Source organism: Rhineura floridana, chromosome 13 (genome assembly GCF_030035675.1).
Source record: "Rhineura floridana isolate rRhiFlo1 chromosome 13, rRhiFlo1.hap2, whole genome shotgun sequence".
Taxonomy (NCBI): domain Eukaryota; kingdom Metazoa; phylum Chordata; class Lepidosauria; order Squamata; family Rhineuridae; genus Rhineura; species Rhineura floridana.
The window spans coordinates 21,247,397-21,263,180 of record NC_084492.1 but is presented as its reverse complement, the minus strand read 5'-3'; the positions used below and the strand labels follow the sequence as shown (position 1 = coordinate 21,263,180).

The 15,784-nt window shown below is 44.9% G+C and overlaps 1 protein-coding gene across 3 annotated transcripts in view; it reads left to right on the top strand.

The window, feature by feature from the left end:
• The first annotated feature begins 4,572 nt into the window (after positions 1-4,572).
• Positions 4,573-15,784, top strand: part of EDC4 (enhancer of mRNA decapping 4) — a 47,582-nt gene continuing 36,370 nt past the window's right edge. For all 3 annotated transcript variants that reach the window (XM_061594063.1, XM_061594064.1, XM_061594062.1), the window contains exons 1-3: positions 4,573-4,754; positions 14,178-14,334; positions 15,069-15,180. In XM_061594063.1, coding sequence (XP_061450047.1) covers positions 4,679-4,754; positions 14,178-14,334; positions 15,069-15,180 — 345 coding nt within the window. In that variant the 5' untranslated portion in view covers positions 4,573-4,678. The remainder of the gene's footprint in view (positions 4,755-14,177; positions 14,335-15,068; positions 15,181-15,784) is intronic.

The window sequence follows — 15,784 nt, the reverse complement described above, 5'->3', positions numbered from 1 at the left end:
TCCAAACATACCCAGATAGAAAAGTTCATTTCTAAAACCCATGAATGGCCCACTGCTTCATTGCTGAAATCACTTTCAGCTTTACTCTGAATGTACTTGTTTGGATTCCTTGCACTGATCCTTCTACCTCTTTTCCCCTCCCCTTTTGTGCTGTCATTTTCCTACACAGAAGATATCCAAAGGACTGGTACTGTTCCCAGCAAGCCAGAGCTTCTGGGAAACTATAGTTCATGTCTCTAGTCCTTGAGGTGCATGCCATTGGCCTCGCTTCATTGCAAGGACTTTGGTTAACAGTAGCCAGTTCTATGAACTTAAAACTTGTTTGGGCAATGGGGTTTAGACTGGCATCCATGCTTTAAAGCATGTGTAGAGGTTTAGTTTGGAAAGTCCCAATGATGCTAGTGGAACTTGTTTCCAAGTTTGCTTAGAACTGATCAGGCAAAGACTGTTTCCACTTTGCCGAGCTGATGGTGGCAAAGGGGATGTCTCTGCACCTAATAAAATGAGGCAATTCTGGATTGCCTCATTTTATTTAGCACACTGGATGAAGACCTTTGGGTGAAGGGAGGACATCATGCAGTACCATGTTTTGAGTTGGATGTCGTATAGGCCTTAATGAGAGCTGTGTTTAATAGCCATATGAAAACAAAATGCCTTATAAAAATCCTTGAATGCGTTTCACAAGGAATACACTTTGTCTGAAGGGGGCATTACTCTTTTTTGGCTAAGCTGATGGGGAATGCTTTTTTATCATCCATAAGAAGAGTGACAGTTTCTCATATGCAGTGCATTGTGTCACCTTCACAACATCAGCACATGGCAATCTATTAAGAATTGGTTTTCTCCCTGAGGGAAATGCTAAGGACTGCAGATAGGGGCAGTTCAGATAGCCAAGCTGTGGACAAGAAAAGGCTATGTTCTCCCATTAATCCAATTCAAAAGAGTGAAATCCATCCTTCCTACCATCCCTTAACTATTTCTGCCTTGTAATTGTGTGTTTTGAGGGTAAAAAACATCCTGAGGATATTATTAGCTGCTACATGGTAGCATGTCTAGTCTGGGGTTGTAGATCATGTGTAAACAGATGAAGGCTATTAAACTGCTCATTATGGAAATGGTGTAAATTCTTCCATCAGCTAAATGTTACTTTGCTTTGGGCCATTATCAAGAGCAGACATATGCAACTTATGAGCCACCAAATCAAACATAGCCCATCAGCCACATACTGTGGCCTGCCATGTGCTTTACAGTCTTGTTTTTGCAGTTCTGTAAAGAGGTTTATCAAGCTCCAGGCAGGGTTGTGTCTGGCATGGTGAGTTACAAGTTGTATAAGCCTTAGGGGTTTCCCCCCTTTGGGTGGGGTTATACAAAAAAGGCACTGAGAACCTTGCTTATATACTAAACTTGGCATCAGTTGATAGTAGTAAGATCATGTTCAATTAATTGCAACAGCTTACACACGCTGCTTTATAGCAGATGCTTGATGTACAAGGAGAGGAAAGCAAACTTTATTTGTAGTACTGTAGAGCTTGAATTGCAGAACAGCAGTGGCTTTGCCAATAAAGCTGAAATTATGTGAAGTGAGACTACCTACCTATTTCATATCTACTGTATAATCTTGGCTTATTAAGATTGTACCTGTGGCAAAATGTTCAAATAAAGATTCTTTAACAAATAGTGTTGGAGAAACCTACATAATAGTGAGGAAATGTTGGGTGCTGTCTTGTTTCATGAAGCAGTGGATAAGAATAGAGGGCCAGCTGTACCATGATTCATGTGTTTAAATGATTGCGCAAGGGCACCTCATATCTCTGAAATCATAATCTTGTTGCCAATTTCCTTGTTTTCTAGAGATGGAAGGAAGGGGGCAGCACTTTATGTGAACAACCATAGTATTGGCATTGTTCGTTAATGTAAGATGGCAGGGAAAAGAGGGGCCACCAACGTTTATCTCTGTGTATTACCCTGGGCAGAGAAGAACTTGAAGAGGTGATCAAGAAAAAATAGTGTTAAGTTATACTCTGGAAACAGAAAATGTAGGATATTTTGCCAACCTGTAGAACAGCATTTCCCAACATAGCGCCCTCCAAATTTTGCTGGACTACAACTCCCATCATTAGACATACTGGCTGAGGCTGATAGGAATTATAGTCCAAAACCTCTGGAGGGCACTAAACTGGAGAATGTAAACTTCCTGTTGGGAAATCCTATGTAATATTTTGCAGTCCATGTATGTGTCTGTCATGTGTTGTACAGTATTATTAAAATATTAGTCAAAAAAGGCTGCCAGAGTGGATTCCAAATTTCAGTGATAAGACAGTGTCTTGAGGCTTATGTTCTAAAAGACATGATATAAGGAAAACGGATTGGGAGGGAGAAGGAAAAAAAGCTTAGGCACTATTTCAGCTCATGAATCTTAGGATGCAATGATGTGCAAGGGCTTTGGACCAGAACAAGACAAAGGTAAGTGGAGGCACAGGGCCTCAGAGGCATTACAACCTTAAAAGTGAATTGTGGATTTTGGAGCAATACTTGTCCATTACTAGGCCTCGTATGCCCAGGAGAGCTTTTCCATTTAGGAATCCCTGGTATAATTTTCCTGTAGAGATGGGTAGGGACAAATGAATGTTGCTGTTGTAGGCAGAAGAATTTAATATGTGGACATGAAACTTCCATTGATTCATCTTGTCTAGTATTGTCTCTGCTCTGATTGATAGCAGCTTTTCCAGGTTTAGATGCAGCACTTTCTAAGCTCTACAATCTGAGAGCCTTTTTTCTAAAGATGTAAAGGATTGGTCCTAAGGTCTTACGCATGCAAAGGATGTGTTCTAGGTTGAACAGGCTTGCTAAGGAACCTTAAATAAAACAACAATGTTGGATAAATACAACAGGTATTTTCAATGCCTTGCACCAATTATGCCTTAATCTACTTTGAACAAAACTTTAACATAGACCGTTATTATGTGTTCATACAAAATAAAAATAAATGAGGTGGGGTGATGAAATCATTCCCTATTTCTGTAGAGGTGGAAGCTTTCAAGTAACTTACCCAAGGGCATTGGTCAAGTAATCTCTTTTATGTTTATAGGCAGCACTAATGACAGTATTTTATTTCTTATATGATGACCTGATGGTACAGCAAGCAAAGTTAGGCTGTTGTCTGCATATATGTCCATTTATGGACAGAAGCTCTGTAGAATTGGCCAAAGTCACCAGGAAAAGGCAGGCATGAAAATAATAGCAGGCAAACGTCCCCTACTGGTTTGTCTGGTTGTCATGCAGGCTGTACTGCCCTTTCACAAATCATCAGGCCAGGGTACAGCAACATAAAAACATTTAAAAGCAATAAAAACAATTGTTAAAATTACTGGCTATGCAACAGATATTTTAAATAGCTGCCTAAACTTGTTGGAGTTGGCATAAAAAAAAATCTTCAACACATCTCAAAGTCAGAGGATGCCCCCAGAATACTTTCTCCTGGAAGAGTGCTCCGCATCATGCAACTGGCTGCACTAAATGCTCGACTTCTGATTGAAGCGAGTCAGCCCACTGTAAGAGGCAGACAATTTAACAATTTAATCCCGGCAGGGATTTAAGAGCTCAGGTGGGCTTTAAGGTATCCTTCGACCAAGTTGTTTACTTGAGCCTCTGTCTGCAGGAAGTGCCAGCCTAATTTATCTGAAAGGATTCAAAATGTCTGCATTTCTATGCAAATCACTCTCTTGTCTAAGCAAGCATTTCCTCTACCTCGTTTTGTTCGCTGATGCGTATTTCGCATAACTAGTTAGCTTGTGAATGACGATACTTCCAGAGTGGTTTGCAGTCCTACAGTGGCAAATTCAGAAGTGCAGGATCCCTTCAGGAAAGTAACAGCCACGCCCCCTTGCCCCCCCTTTTTTTGCTGCTGGGTTAAGAATGAGATCCTTGTTAATGCCTTCTCCCCCAACGGGCATCCTTAGGAGCCAATATGCATGAAAGAACGTTAGCTACTGAGAAGAGTCTTCTCAGTGGCTGATTCACCTTTCACTCTGAGCGCCCCAGGAAAGGACAAGGACGCATGTTAGAAACTTCTCAGTGGCTAACGCATACCTCTTTCGTGCTGATTGGCTTGTAGGATGCTGGAGACACAGGACCCTGCTCTCAAAAAAGTAAGTCTAAGGCCTGCGAGACGCCGGTGGCCCAAATAGAGGAACTCTCACCGGGATGTTTTCTCGGTGTATTCTTTCAGACAGATATGCAAGCCGTTTATAGGTTTTTAGGATTAAGCGGTACAGAAAGCATGTTAAACAAATAAATAATTTGTTAAATAAATCATAAATACGCAGAAGTAGCCCTGAATACAGTGGAGTTCCTCCTTCCGGCCAGGATAAATCTTATATTTTAGGGCTCAATCAAACCCCGGCTTCCTACCATGTGGGGAGGGAGAGGAGTCTTTTTCGATATGGTGTTTCCACGCGGTTCTGTCTGTGCCTGACTGGAACGCCTCTCGAGGAACTGGACTGTTTGTGGAAGCGGAACCCAGACGGCTGGGTGGTGTTTGCTTGGGGAGGGGGGAAGGAGATGTGGACAGACCGGAAGCGGAAGTGGGGGCGGCGGGAAGTCGGGGTTTGGCCTGTGCGGGCGGTGGAAGAAGTGGGAGTTGTGGTGGCGGCGGCGGCGGCGGACTCTTCGGGGCCCAATGGCCTCTACTAGCATCGATATCGAGGACGCGACTCAGCATCTGCGAGATATCCTCAAGCTGGACCGGCCGAGCGGTGAGATTCTTGGGGGCTCGAGCTGTGCCCCTATAAAAAAAGGAGGGCTTGGTGGCGGTTTCTTAAGGGAGTGAGTGTCCTTGCAGCCTCAGGCGATGGTTCCCTTTCTCAGCCAATTCAACGTGGGCGAGAATGCGCTGGTGACGCTCACTAAAGAGGGGAAGGCGGCGGCAGAGAGAAGTAGTATAGGGGCTGTCATCCAATATACGCTTGTTTGCGAGTAAGCCCTATTGAACATGGTGGGATTTGTTTCTGAGTAGACTTGTATGGGATCATACTATAGGGTTGTAGTCCTGCGTGTACTTGTTTGGAAGTGAGCCTTGCTGGAACATAGTAGGACTTACTTCTCAGTAAACGCAAATCAAGGATGGGACTTTGGGGTTGGGCCAAAAAGCCCCATCTGGATAAAAAAGCCTTTCTAAGCCGCAGCTCCTGCAAAAATACCTTTTATTCCAGTTCTCTTTTTGGTGGGTGTGATGACCAGCTTTTTTTGACATCCGCTTGCCTAATTTCTATCCACCTTGTTCCATTTTCTATTTCTCCCCCCGCCCCTCAAAATGGCTGTCTTTCATGTTCTTTAAATATAGTATATAGTTCGTTTGATTTTGACCGCTTGGGTTTTTTAGGTCATTTCCCCCTCTGCTGCTTATTTAAGCCCGCAGGCCAGAGACTGGTGTCATGTATCTGCGGATGTTTGTAAAGGTGTTCTAGGCAAGGTCTGGTTGGCCAGGCTGCTCAAGATGGTGCTGGGAATAGACTAACTATTCAGGACTGCCCTTCTAATTTTTTTTTTATCAACCAGTGTATGATTTGACCTTTCCTTAATGTATTTTCTTTGGTTTCTTTGTTTTTGTAGTTCTGTTTCTCCTAGTGACAGAAATCTAGTTGTAATTCTCTCTATTAATAGATGCTGTTGTTGCGTTTCTCAAGCTGAAAGAAGGGCTGAGCGATAGTGCTGTCAGATCTAAGTTAACCCTATTTTAGGATTCTGTCTCGCTTCTCTGTTCAGAGGCACAATGCACCTTTTATCTGTTGAGATTCTTCAGCTAAATGTAATCTTCTGCCCTAGTAAAAGTAGCTCTTTATCTTAGTTACTTTAACATTGACTTTTCTGAGGTCCCCAAATAGCCACTCAATGTTCTTAGTAGCTGGCAAGGCTTTTTTTGCTTTCCACTTCACAGATACAAAGTCAGGATATCCCTTCTATTCTTGCTCCTTGGCAAGACGGATTTATCAGGAAGGAGCAGCAGCCAGGCTGTGTATGTTTGTAACAATCCACCATATTATGCATGGCACCATTGTGAAAGCAGTGTATGCTGCTTATATTAGTGATGGCTTTTTAAAAAAAAACACAACTACTTTACCTGACAAACATATATGTGGGCCCCTTTTGCTCTCAATATTTGGTGGCATGCGGATATCTTTGTTTTCCTCTGCCTTTGTTCTTTCAATGGAGTCAAGTCCAGTTGAGCTGCTTCTGATGGCCCAAGAATTATTGGGGCCGAAAGAGCCACTAGTGGAGGATGAACAAGCCACAGCTTGCTGTGACAATTCTGCATGATTATTTGCTGATAAAACTACTTGGATCTGGTCTAATGTGGACACCACAGTGTCGGTGCCAGGAGTGTCAGCAATAGCCTCTTGTCATGGTTGCTTTGAATAGTTCAATTTGGTTTCATTTGAGGATGTAGCCAGAGTGCTTGGGGTTGTAAGAGCTTCCGTAGTTACGTTGGATCCACGCCTGTCATGACTAGTTACAATGAGCAGGAGTCCACTTTGCTGAGAGTCATTATCAGTGCTTTGTTCGAAGGGAGAGGAGTCTTGCCAATATGAAAGAAGGCAGTGGTCCAGCCTCTCTACGAAAAGCCATTAACATCTTCCACACACATAGTATCTAACCTTACTTTTTAATCCTGCAATCCTGAACCCACTTACTAGGGAATTAGCTCCACTGAAACAGTGAAGCTTAATTCTAGGGAAATGTGTACAGTTTTATGCTGTAGTTGATCATATGGCAGCAGAACAGATGAAATAATTTTTGGATAAACATCCTTTCTCAAACATCTCAAGCAGGTCTTTAGCCTTACTGTGATACTGGCCTCAAGAGTTAATTTATTTATTTATTTATACCCCGCCTTTCGGCCGAAGGCAACTTACAGAAAACAAAATATCAAAATAAAATATAAGAATACATCAGTAAAACAATAAAGCAATACAATCTGCAAAACACAATTTACAAGAGTTAAATAACAATAACCATCACAATCTACATTTCCAACTTAACACTTGCAGCGCCCCAAGGTACTGTCTAAAAGAACAAGTCCACTACCTAGCTGGAACTAAGCAGGTCTGGGTATGTCGGCCTGGATGGGTATCTGCAAAGAAGCCTCATGTACGCTGCCTTCCCATGATGGAAGGAGGCTTGGTGCCTACAGCAGGCCCTTCCCGGTAGCTAACTCGCTCCTTGAAGCTGCTCAGGGAGGCAAAAGTCAGATTAGTCCTGAAGAAACAAACCTGCTGCTGTTGCTGTCGCTTCTTCCTCCTTCACCAAGCTGGCATGGCCGCCTCTGCCACCACCGGCCCGCCTGCGTGCTTGAGGCCGAACCGAGGCTGCTGTGGGACCGGCATGAGGAAGGGGCGTGGTAATTTGGGGGGGTTAAGTTAGCTGTAGTCTTTCACATGGCTTAGTGTTCCACATCTACATGCTGTTCAACATCTGTATGAAGGTGCTGGGAAAGATGATCAGCTTTTGGGTGAGGTATCATTAACAAGATGATGACACCCAGGTTTATATTAAGTGTCCAACAGTGGCTGTCTCAGTTCTGAAACAGTGTATGAAGGCTATGGGCAAGTGGATCATATAAACAAAGCATTTGAGATGAAATCCAGACAAACCAGAGGTGAAGTTAGAGGCCAAGGCTGTGGCTCATGAGAGAGTTATGCCTGAGCAGGTTCAGAGGTTGGTAGTACTCCTAAATCCTACATGAGGAGGAGGTGTGATACTGACCAGGAGTGCCTCTTAAGTGGTTTCACTTCCATCACAGGGTCTGTTTTTTTTATCAGGGTGACCTTGCCACGCTGATCCATACTTCTGTAACTTGTGTAAGCTGTTGTAGCATGCTTTGTGTGGGGCCTGTACTTGAAAACAATTTGGATGCTATAGCTAGAGCTAAATTCTGTGGCTTGCGTCCTGATTAATGTGGGGAATCAAGGGCATATGCAACCAATTCTGTGGCAACCACATTGGCTGACTGTAAATTTCTGGGCACAGTTCAAAGTGCTGGTGCTTACCTTTAAGGCCCTTTGTGACCTAGGACCATCTGTCCCCAAACAAGTGTCCTGAGTGAGGTTGGAAATTGTGCATCCCTGTAGCATTCTGGAAGGGCTGCAAAAGTCATCCATTTTGCGGCATTTGGGATGATGTAGGGGTTTTTTTTACTGGTAGGCTGAGAAGCTTTTTCTGGAGTTCTGTTGAAAATGAATTGATAATCAGTGTGCTTTTATATTTTAAGTATTTTTTTTTAAAAAATAATGGGTTTTATACAAACCATTTGGTACTTAGGTAAAAAATATGTATTGATGTTTGTGAGCCTAGCAAAGGATGTCTTAACAATTTGAAAAGTTGCTTAAAAGCAAGAATGCATTAGATGCAACTGGAATTGGTCCACAATGGGGAGCTGATATGAACTAGGGAGATTGTTTGTTCTATAGGATGTGATGAGGGCTTGATTATTATTTTTTTAAAAAATACAACCAGTTCTTCCAGTACTATAAACTCACTTTGTTAAACTGAGTTTCTCTTCTCCCTTTCTTGTCCTGAGGGAGGTCTGGGCACAGTTTGTGCCACTGTGCAAGGGTGTGACCAGTGCTGGAAATGACAAGCTAGCAAAAGCAAAGACTGCCCTCACTAAAGCACTATTTTCTCATCCAGAGGTGGTCTACCTTGTTAGCATAGCAGTTTGCATGACCCGCATGATGAAGGTGGTGATGGGGATTAAGTTGAGCAGTTTTCTGGTTTTGGAATCTTCATAAATTTGGAGGAACCTGCAGAGATGGGAGAGGTTGTCTTTAAGGGACTGTTGGGAATGGAACGATTACTTTAGTAGAGAGTGCTTATTTGACGTGGCCTGCCCTAGGTTTTGTCTCAAGTAATGTACAGCACTTAGCATCGTAAGACATGAACAAGAACATTGGTATTTTGGGGACAATGCTGTCTTTCACCACTGGCATAAAAACAGCTGAACGGCTAGAATGACATACGATATTCTACAGCAGATATAATAGTAGTAGAATAGGTTCAGGATGCAACCTGGATTTTTATCTGAACTTCTGCCAGACTTCAGTCTGATCCCTCCCTTTTTGACCATCGTGATGCCCTAGTTTCCATGGTGCCTGAAGGAGTAACTATTTCACGTGAGCAATGTGCTGTGCCTGTTGATGTTTCCTACCCTGACCTCACCCAGCTCTGTTGTGCTGGAAGGTAGTGTTTGGTTGCTAGTGGGCTGCATGTATTCTCAGCTTTTGAGCAAAGGCTATGTTGGAGAGTATCCCCAGAATCTCTTTCCCCTGTGCTGTACGAAGGAATTGCTACATTCAAGTCGCTGACATAATCCAGGGGAAAGTATGGATTGATGGCAGAAGAATTTAGAATGAATTGGGGGTGGGGAATGATATGAATGTTAACTTAATTTGCATCCGGCCATATTTTTATTCTAGTGGAAAATGGGAAGTGCTTTTGCTGCTTCTACTTTCCTTTCCTTGAACTCTCTCGGAGTTTTGATTCCTTCAGCCGGTGTTGCCTTTGTGTTTCAGCTATCCCTGCAACCATGAGAAATCATAAGAATAAAATGGAAGCAAATGTTGATTCTTAGCATCCTGTGCGATTCACGGATCAATATAGGAACATAGTAAACTGCCTTACAAGTCAGATCGTTGGTCCATCTTGCTCAGTGCGGTACCCAAATTGACTGCTGCTTTCCAGTCAGGATCCTTAGTTGAGAATCTCCTTGAAGATGCCAGGGATTGAAACAGAACTCAGACAGCACCGTGGTATACACCCCGGTTGCGAAGTCTGAGACAGGAGGTGAGACGACTAGAACGCCGGTGGCGGAAATCCCACTCTGAAGATGCTCGGACACAGGTTAGAGCAGCAATAGCTGCCTACCAGGTGGCAATAAAGGCAACAAAGAAAGATTTCTTTGCTGCCTCTATTGCATCCGCAGAGTGCTGTCCCAGGAAGCTGTTCCAAGTGGTCCGAAGCCTGGTCGGTCCAGTCGCTCAGGAACCCTTGGAGCATTCTAAGGCTTCCTGTGACAAATTGGCAAGGCACTTTGCCGATAAAGTCAAACACCTGAAGAACTCGATTCCGTACACTGTGGATGCAGTAGAGGATCCAGAGTTGACCAGTTACAATCCGGTTCAGTGGGATTGGTTTCGGCCTCTTCCTTCTGAGGATGTGGACAAGGTACTTTCAACGGTGAAGCCTACCACCTGCCTGATTGATCCTTGCCCATCATGGTTCCTTATGAACTGCAAGGAGAAATTGGGCGAAGGGATCAGGGCGGTGGTAAATGCATCCTTGAAGGAGGGTGTAATGCCACCGGCCCTCAAGGAGGCAATTATAAAACCCATCTTAAAAAAGTCCTCCTTGGATCCCCAAGTCTTGAACAACTTCGAACTTGCCATTTTTGGGGAAGATCATTGAGCGAGTGGTGGCTAGCCAGTTGTCAGCACACTTGGATGAAATGGATTATTTGGATCCATACCAATCGGGTTTCAGGACTGGACATGGTACTGAAACAGCCTTGGTCGCTCTGGTGGATGATATGAGGAGGGCATTAGACAGGGGAGAATTCACCTTTCTTGTCCTCCTGGATCTCTCAGCGGCTTTTGATACCGTCGACCACGGTATCCTGTTGGATCGCCTGGAGGGATTGGGAATAGGAGGCACTGTTTTACAGTGGTTCCGTTCCTTTCTCTCTGACAGGCACCAACAGGTAGCATTGGGGGATGAGGTTTCAGACCCTTGGCCTCTCATTTGTGGAGTACCACAGGGTTCTATCCTCTCTCCCATGCTATTCAACATCTATGTAAAACCGCTGGGAGCCATCATCAGGAGTTTTGGGCTGCGGTGTCACCAATATGCTGATGACACGCAGCTCTATCTCTCTTTTAAATCCTCACCGGAGTTGGCTGTGGAGACCTTGTCCAAGTGCCTGGAATCCGTGAGTGGGTGGATGGGAAGGAACAGGCTGAAGCTCAATCCTGATAAAACCGAGGTGCTACTTGTGGGTGACAGGGGAAGGTTGGGTGTTGTTGACCTGATGCTTAATGGGGTGAGACTTCCCCTGAAAGATCAGGTCTGCAGCCTTGGGGTTGTTCTCGATTCCAAGCTGTCCATGGAGGCTCAGATTTCGGCAGTGAGCCAGGCAGCTTGGTATCAACTACACCTCATACGGAGGCTGCAACCCTACCTCCCAATTCATCAGCTCCCACTGGTAGTACATGCCCTGGTCACCTTTTGATTAGACTACTGCAATGCGCTCTACGTGGGGTTACCCTTGAAAACAGTCCGGAAACTACAACTGGTGCAGAATGCGGCAGCTCGTTTGCTTATAAACAGCCGCCGCCGTGATCACATCACGCCAGTGTTATTTCATTTACATTGGCTTCCAGTTGTTTTCCGGGCCCAATTCAAGGTGTTGGTGTTAACCTTTAAATCCCTATACGGTCTCGGCCCAGTTTACCTGAAGGAGCACCTCCAGTACCACCAATTAAGCCGCCCGACTAGATCAGCCACACAGGGCCTTCTCTCAGTCCCACCAACGAAAACAGCTAGGTTGGTGGGGACTAGAGAGAGGGCGTTCTCAGTGGCGGCCCCCGCTCTCTGGAACTCCCTCCCGTTCGATCTCCGCCATGCCCCTTCCCTGGATACATTTCGCCGGGCCTTAAAAACCTGGCTCTTTGGACAGGCCTTCAGGATCCCCGGGGTGGGCTAATTTTTCTATGATTGTTTTAAATTGTTTATTGACTGCCCTACATTGTTCTATACTGCTGCTATTTAAAATGATTATGGTTGACTGCATTGTATTTTATTCTGTATTTATATTGTATTTTATCAATTTCAATGTGTACGTCGCCTAGAGTGGCTTCAGCCAGATAGGCGACACAAAAATTAAATTTTACTTACTTACTTACTTACTTACAAAGCATGTGCTCTGCCACTGAGCTTGTGACCACAGACATGTGTGTTTTCTAAATCATCTCTCATACAAGGAGACAAAAGGACAGATACGTTCATAGAGGGCTCTTTTTGTGTCATATGCTCTGGTGGGATGAAGCTGTACATGAGGCAGCCAGCCGACAGTAGCCGGCTTTGCCTTCCCTTGACACACCCAGTCTCCCCTGCCCCCTCAGGCGATCAGATGATGTACTGAGGAAAAAAGCAACACGAGGCCTGAGTGGACCAGAGAGGAGCTTCTCCCCTCCGCTCTGCTCACTATCTATACATAAGGCAGTTCCTTCCCAAATCGGGCCATAGTGTTCTCAGCCTACATGCCACCCCTCCCTCTTCTCACTGTGTTACTTTACTGCTTGAAGCCATGTTGTATTTTGGTATGGAACTAATGTTAGCCATCAGATGACAGGACTTGGTAGGAATTTTACCCAGTGTTACTAAGTGGTTCCTCTGGCCCTGGGTTTTTGGATTCTCCATAGCAATCCCCCCCGTGTGACTAACAGGATTTATTTCCCACGACACAACTGTTACAGTGTCCTACATGTGGCACTGAGATATAAGGCAGGATCCTTAGTAGAAAGGTTAGTGATGGTGAGTCCGCCCCACTCACTCAGAAGAAGAGGACCTTTTAAGGGGCATCAGAGCTGCAAGGCATAGGTGAATTAACTTTGGAGTCTGATGCCACTGGTACACCCCTGGGGCACTGTGGGTGTTTGGGGACTGGGCAGCAGTTACAGGAATGGCTCAAGCTATTGATTTCCACATGCCGCCACCTACCCAGCAGCGGGGCCGGGCCACACACTTCTGCCAACAGATGAATTGGCAGAAGCAGGATCTGTGCCTGTATTTTCTGTTTTGCTACTGGTCAGCTTTGCCAAACAAATTTGTGTCCTGCCTTTTCTCCACGTCCGTGTCCCCTTTTGTTCTTTCCTCCCTGCCCAGCTCTGTCCCAGCCTGCAGGCACAGGCAGAAGTCAGCATCTGGAATGCTAATGAGCTAAAGGTGTCCTGGCCCCGTTATATGGCCCCTTCAAGTTCTCTGAGGCTGCCTTTTCCCCATGTGAGCCCACCCCGCAGTTGAAGTCTAGTCAACACATGTTGTTACTGGATCCATCCGAATGGCTCATTAGAATAGTAACAGGTAGAAGGCAAGCTTTCTTAGTTATGAATTCCAAACTGTGGAAACCAAAAGAGAGAGAGAAGCAGGCCACCTTTTCTGTTCCTCCCCCCTCCCCCTTGCCGTTCTTCCTTATTCTCATAGTATAGGAGCCCTGGGATGGGATATGAATCAAACAAACAAACAAATAGTATAGAGTCTTCCCACTGAAGTAGTTAGAAGAGCTACCTCTCCATAGAACTTTCATAGGAATTCAGAAACCTTTTTTCATCAAGCCTTTGTCTTAAAAAGTCTCTCTGTGTGGTTGTATCACCACCTATAATGCTTTTATTGCTTGTGTGTGATTCTTATACTTGTGCTTTTGATATTTTTACTGATAAAAACCAATTTACTAGGGAAAGGGTTGCAGAAGTGTCTTAAATAAATTCCAAGCCAAAGGCTCCAATACTGTGTTCACCCAAAAGGTTTTGGGACCACATGGCCGTGGTTGCTAAGTTTAGATGACTCCCCCCCCCCGCACCATAAGATCCATGGGACATGTAGCTACTTGATTTGTGTGATCAGTTGTTAGTAACACCACATACAGGTAAGATGACTAAATAAAGCTAAATAAATAAATACTTGTATTGTCTTCAGCACTAATAGTTTAATGGAGTGGAGTTGCTCACTTATTCAGTTCCAAGGCCAAAACCATGACCTGTTTAGTTCACTTACTTTCTCTGATGTCCACCTTCAGAAGCTTCCCCCCCCACAAAAAAAACCAAACCCTCATCTTTGTATTGTACAGAAGGGCCATTATTTAGATTGTATGTGCTTGAGCAGATTGTCTGACACAATCTGTTATAGAGTATCACCATCTTGATTTGTTCACCCTTTCAGTAGAGAGGCAGCAAAGAGAGCCTGGCATTTCTCTTGAATGAAATCACCCTCTCCCATGTTACCCATTTCTCACCTGGGACTGGGGACCCTTGAGGGGAGACTGCAAGCCTCAAAAACTTTCACGGCCATTTTACAAGGCTGCGTAAATTTGAACATTGCTTCCCTGTCTCTCTCTTTTTATTCTCATTCAGGTTCAGTGAACGAAAACCAGAGATCAACCAGTTCATACAATGGAGACCTAAATGGTTTGCTGGTGCCAGATCCCATAGGAGCTGGAGATGGAGCTTCCTTGGCTAAGCCAGTGCCCCAAACAGTTCCCCTGGGAGCACTGCAAGAGAAGCAAGTCATGTAGGTATCTTGGTGGGGGAAAGTAAAGAGCCCAAGGTATGTTCAGCATGGGTCTGCAAAATAAGCCTGGTGGGGAATGGTTCAGCAAACAATCTCCCCAACAGAGACTTGGAGTGGTAGCCAACTAATGTGTCATGTCTGCACAAGCATTTCCACTTGCACAACAGGACTTTCCTCCCCCTGTGCATACCCCATGCCTCCCACATCTGTTCCAGAGGGATGGGTGGGAGAACACAAACAGATTCAGGGGCATGCAGGGAAGTCCCATTGTGCAAATGGAAATCCTTGCACCAATGGGACACTTTCGTTAGCACTTCTCCGGCTACAGCCCTTGGTTTCCACTTCTTGCAGATCACTAATTTTAAGGCGGTTTGCAACTTCTGCTCCAGAGAGACTTGGATTTAAGCTAATGGGCTGCATCAACACACAATTAAATGGGGACAATTTTTGTGCTGTAATGGAGACTTCATTGTCAGTGACCGAGGCTGAGGTTTGCAACTCCGGGTTCACGTTGTCTTCTGTCTTGTGTCACTTCTGTTTCTTGCCCATGAAAGATCATTTGCAGCAGGAAAACGCAAATGCTACAATTTCTGCTTAACAGTTAACAGGCATATCTCTTTAATTGGGAGGCTCCAGTGGGCACACACCCCAAGCTTTTTTTAAACTCCTCATAGCAAAAGCTGTTCGTCCTTAATGTCTTTCAGTTCTGACTTTTTCTTCTCCCTTTCTTTTAGCTGCCTCTCTGGAGATGACAGCTCCACCTGTATGGTGATAACTGCTAAAGATGTGGAGATAGTAGCCAGCAGTGACTCCAGCATCACCAGCAAAGCTAGAGGGAGCAACAAGGTAAAAGGAGAAAGGCCTATCTGGACAATGTGCAAAGCCTGATTGGGGAATAACTTGCCAACTGTTCAAACATGTACAGCAGGGATGGGGAACCTGCGGTCCTCCAGATGCTATGGGGCTACAATTCTCTCTCTCTCTCTCTCTCTCTCTCTCACACACACACACACACACACACACTCTCTCTCTCTCTCTCTCTCTCTCACACACACTCTCTCTCTCTCACTCTCTCTCTCTCTCACTCACTCACACACACACACACACACACACACACACACACACACACGGCAACTCGCTCCCTACCACCTTGGTTTCACATACCATGATCCCCCCCCATTTACAATAAACCGTACCTTGCCATTTTGTCCATAGCAGTTGCTGCAGACGAGGGAGGGAAGGGGGAATTGTGACAGCTGAGAAGGAGGATGGCATGCAAGAGCCTGAAAGTCCTTAAAAACTCGTTTGCATCATGTCATCGTTTAGCGGTAGAGCACACGGTTTCCATGCAGTAGATCTCCAGTTCAGTCCCCAGCTTCTCTAGAAGAAGGAGAGGGGAAAGACCTGGGAGAGCTGTTGCCACTCAGTGCTGATAGTACTGGCCGGGCTA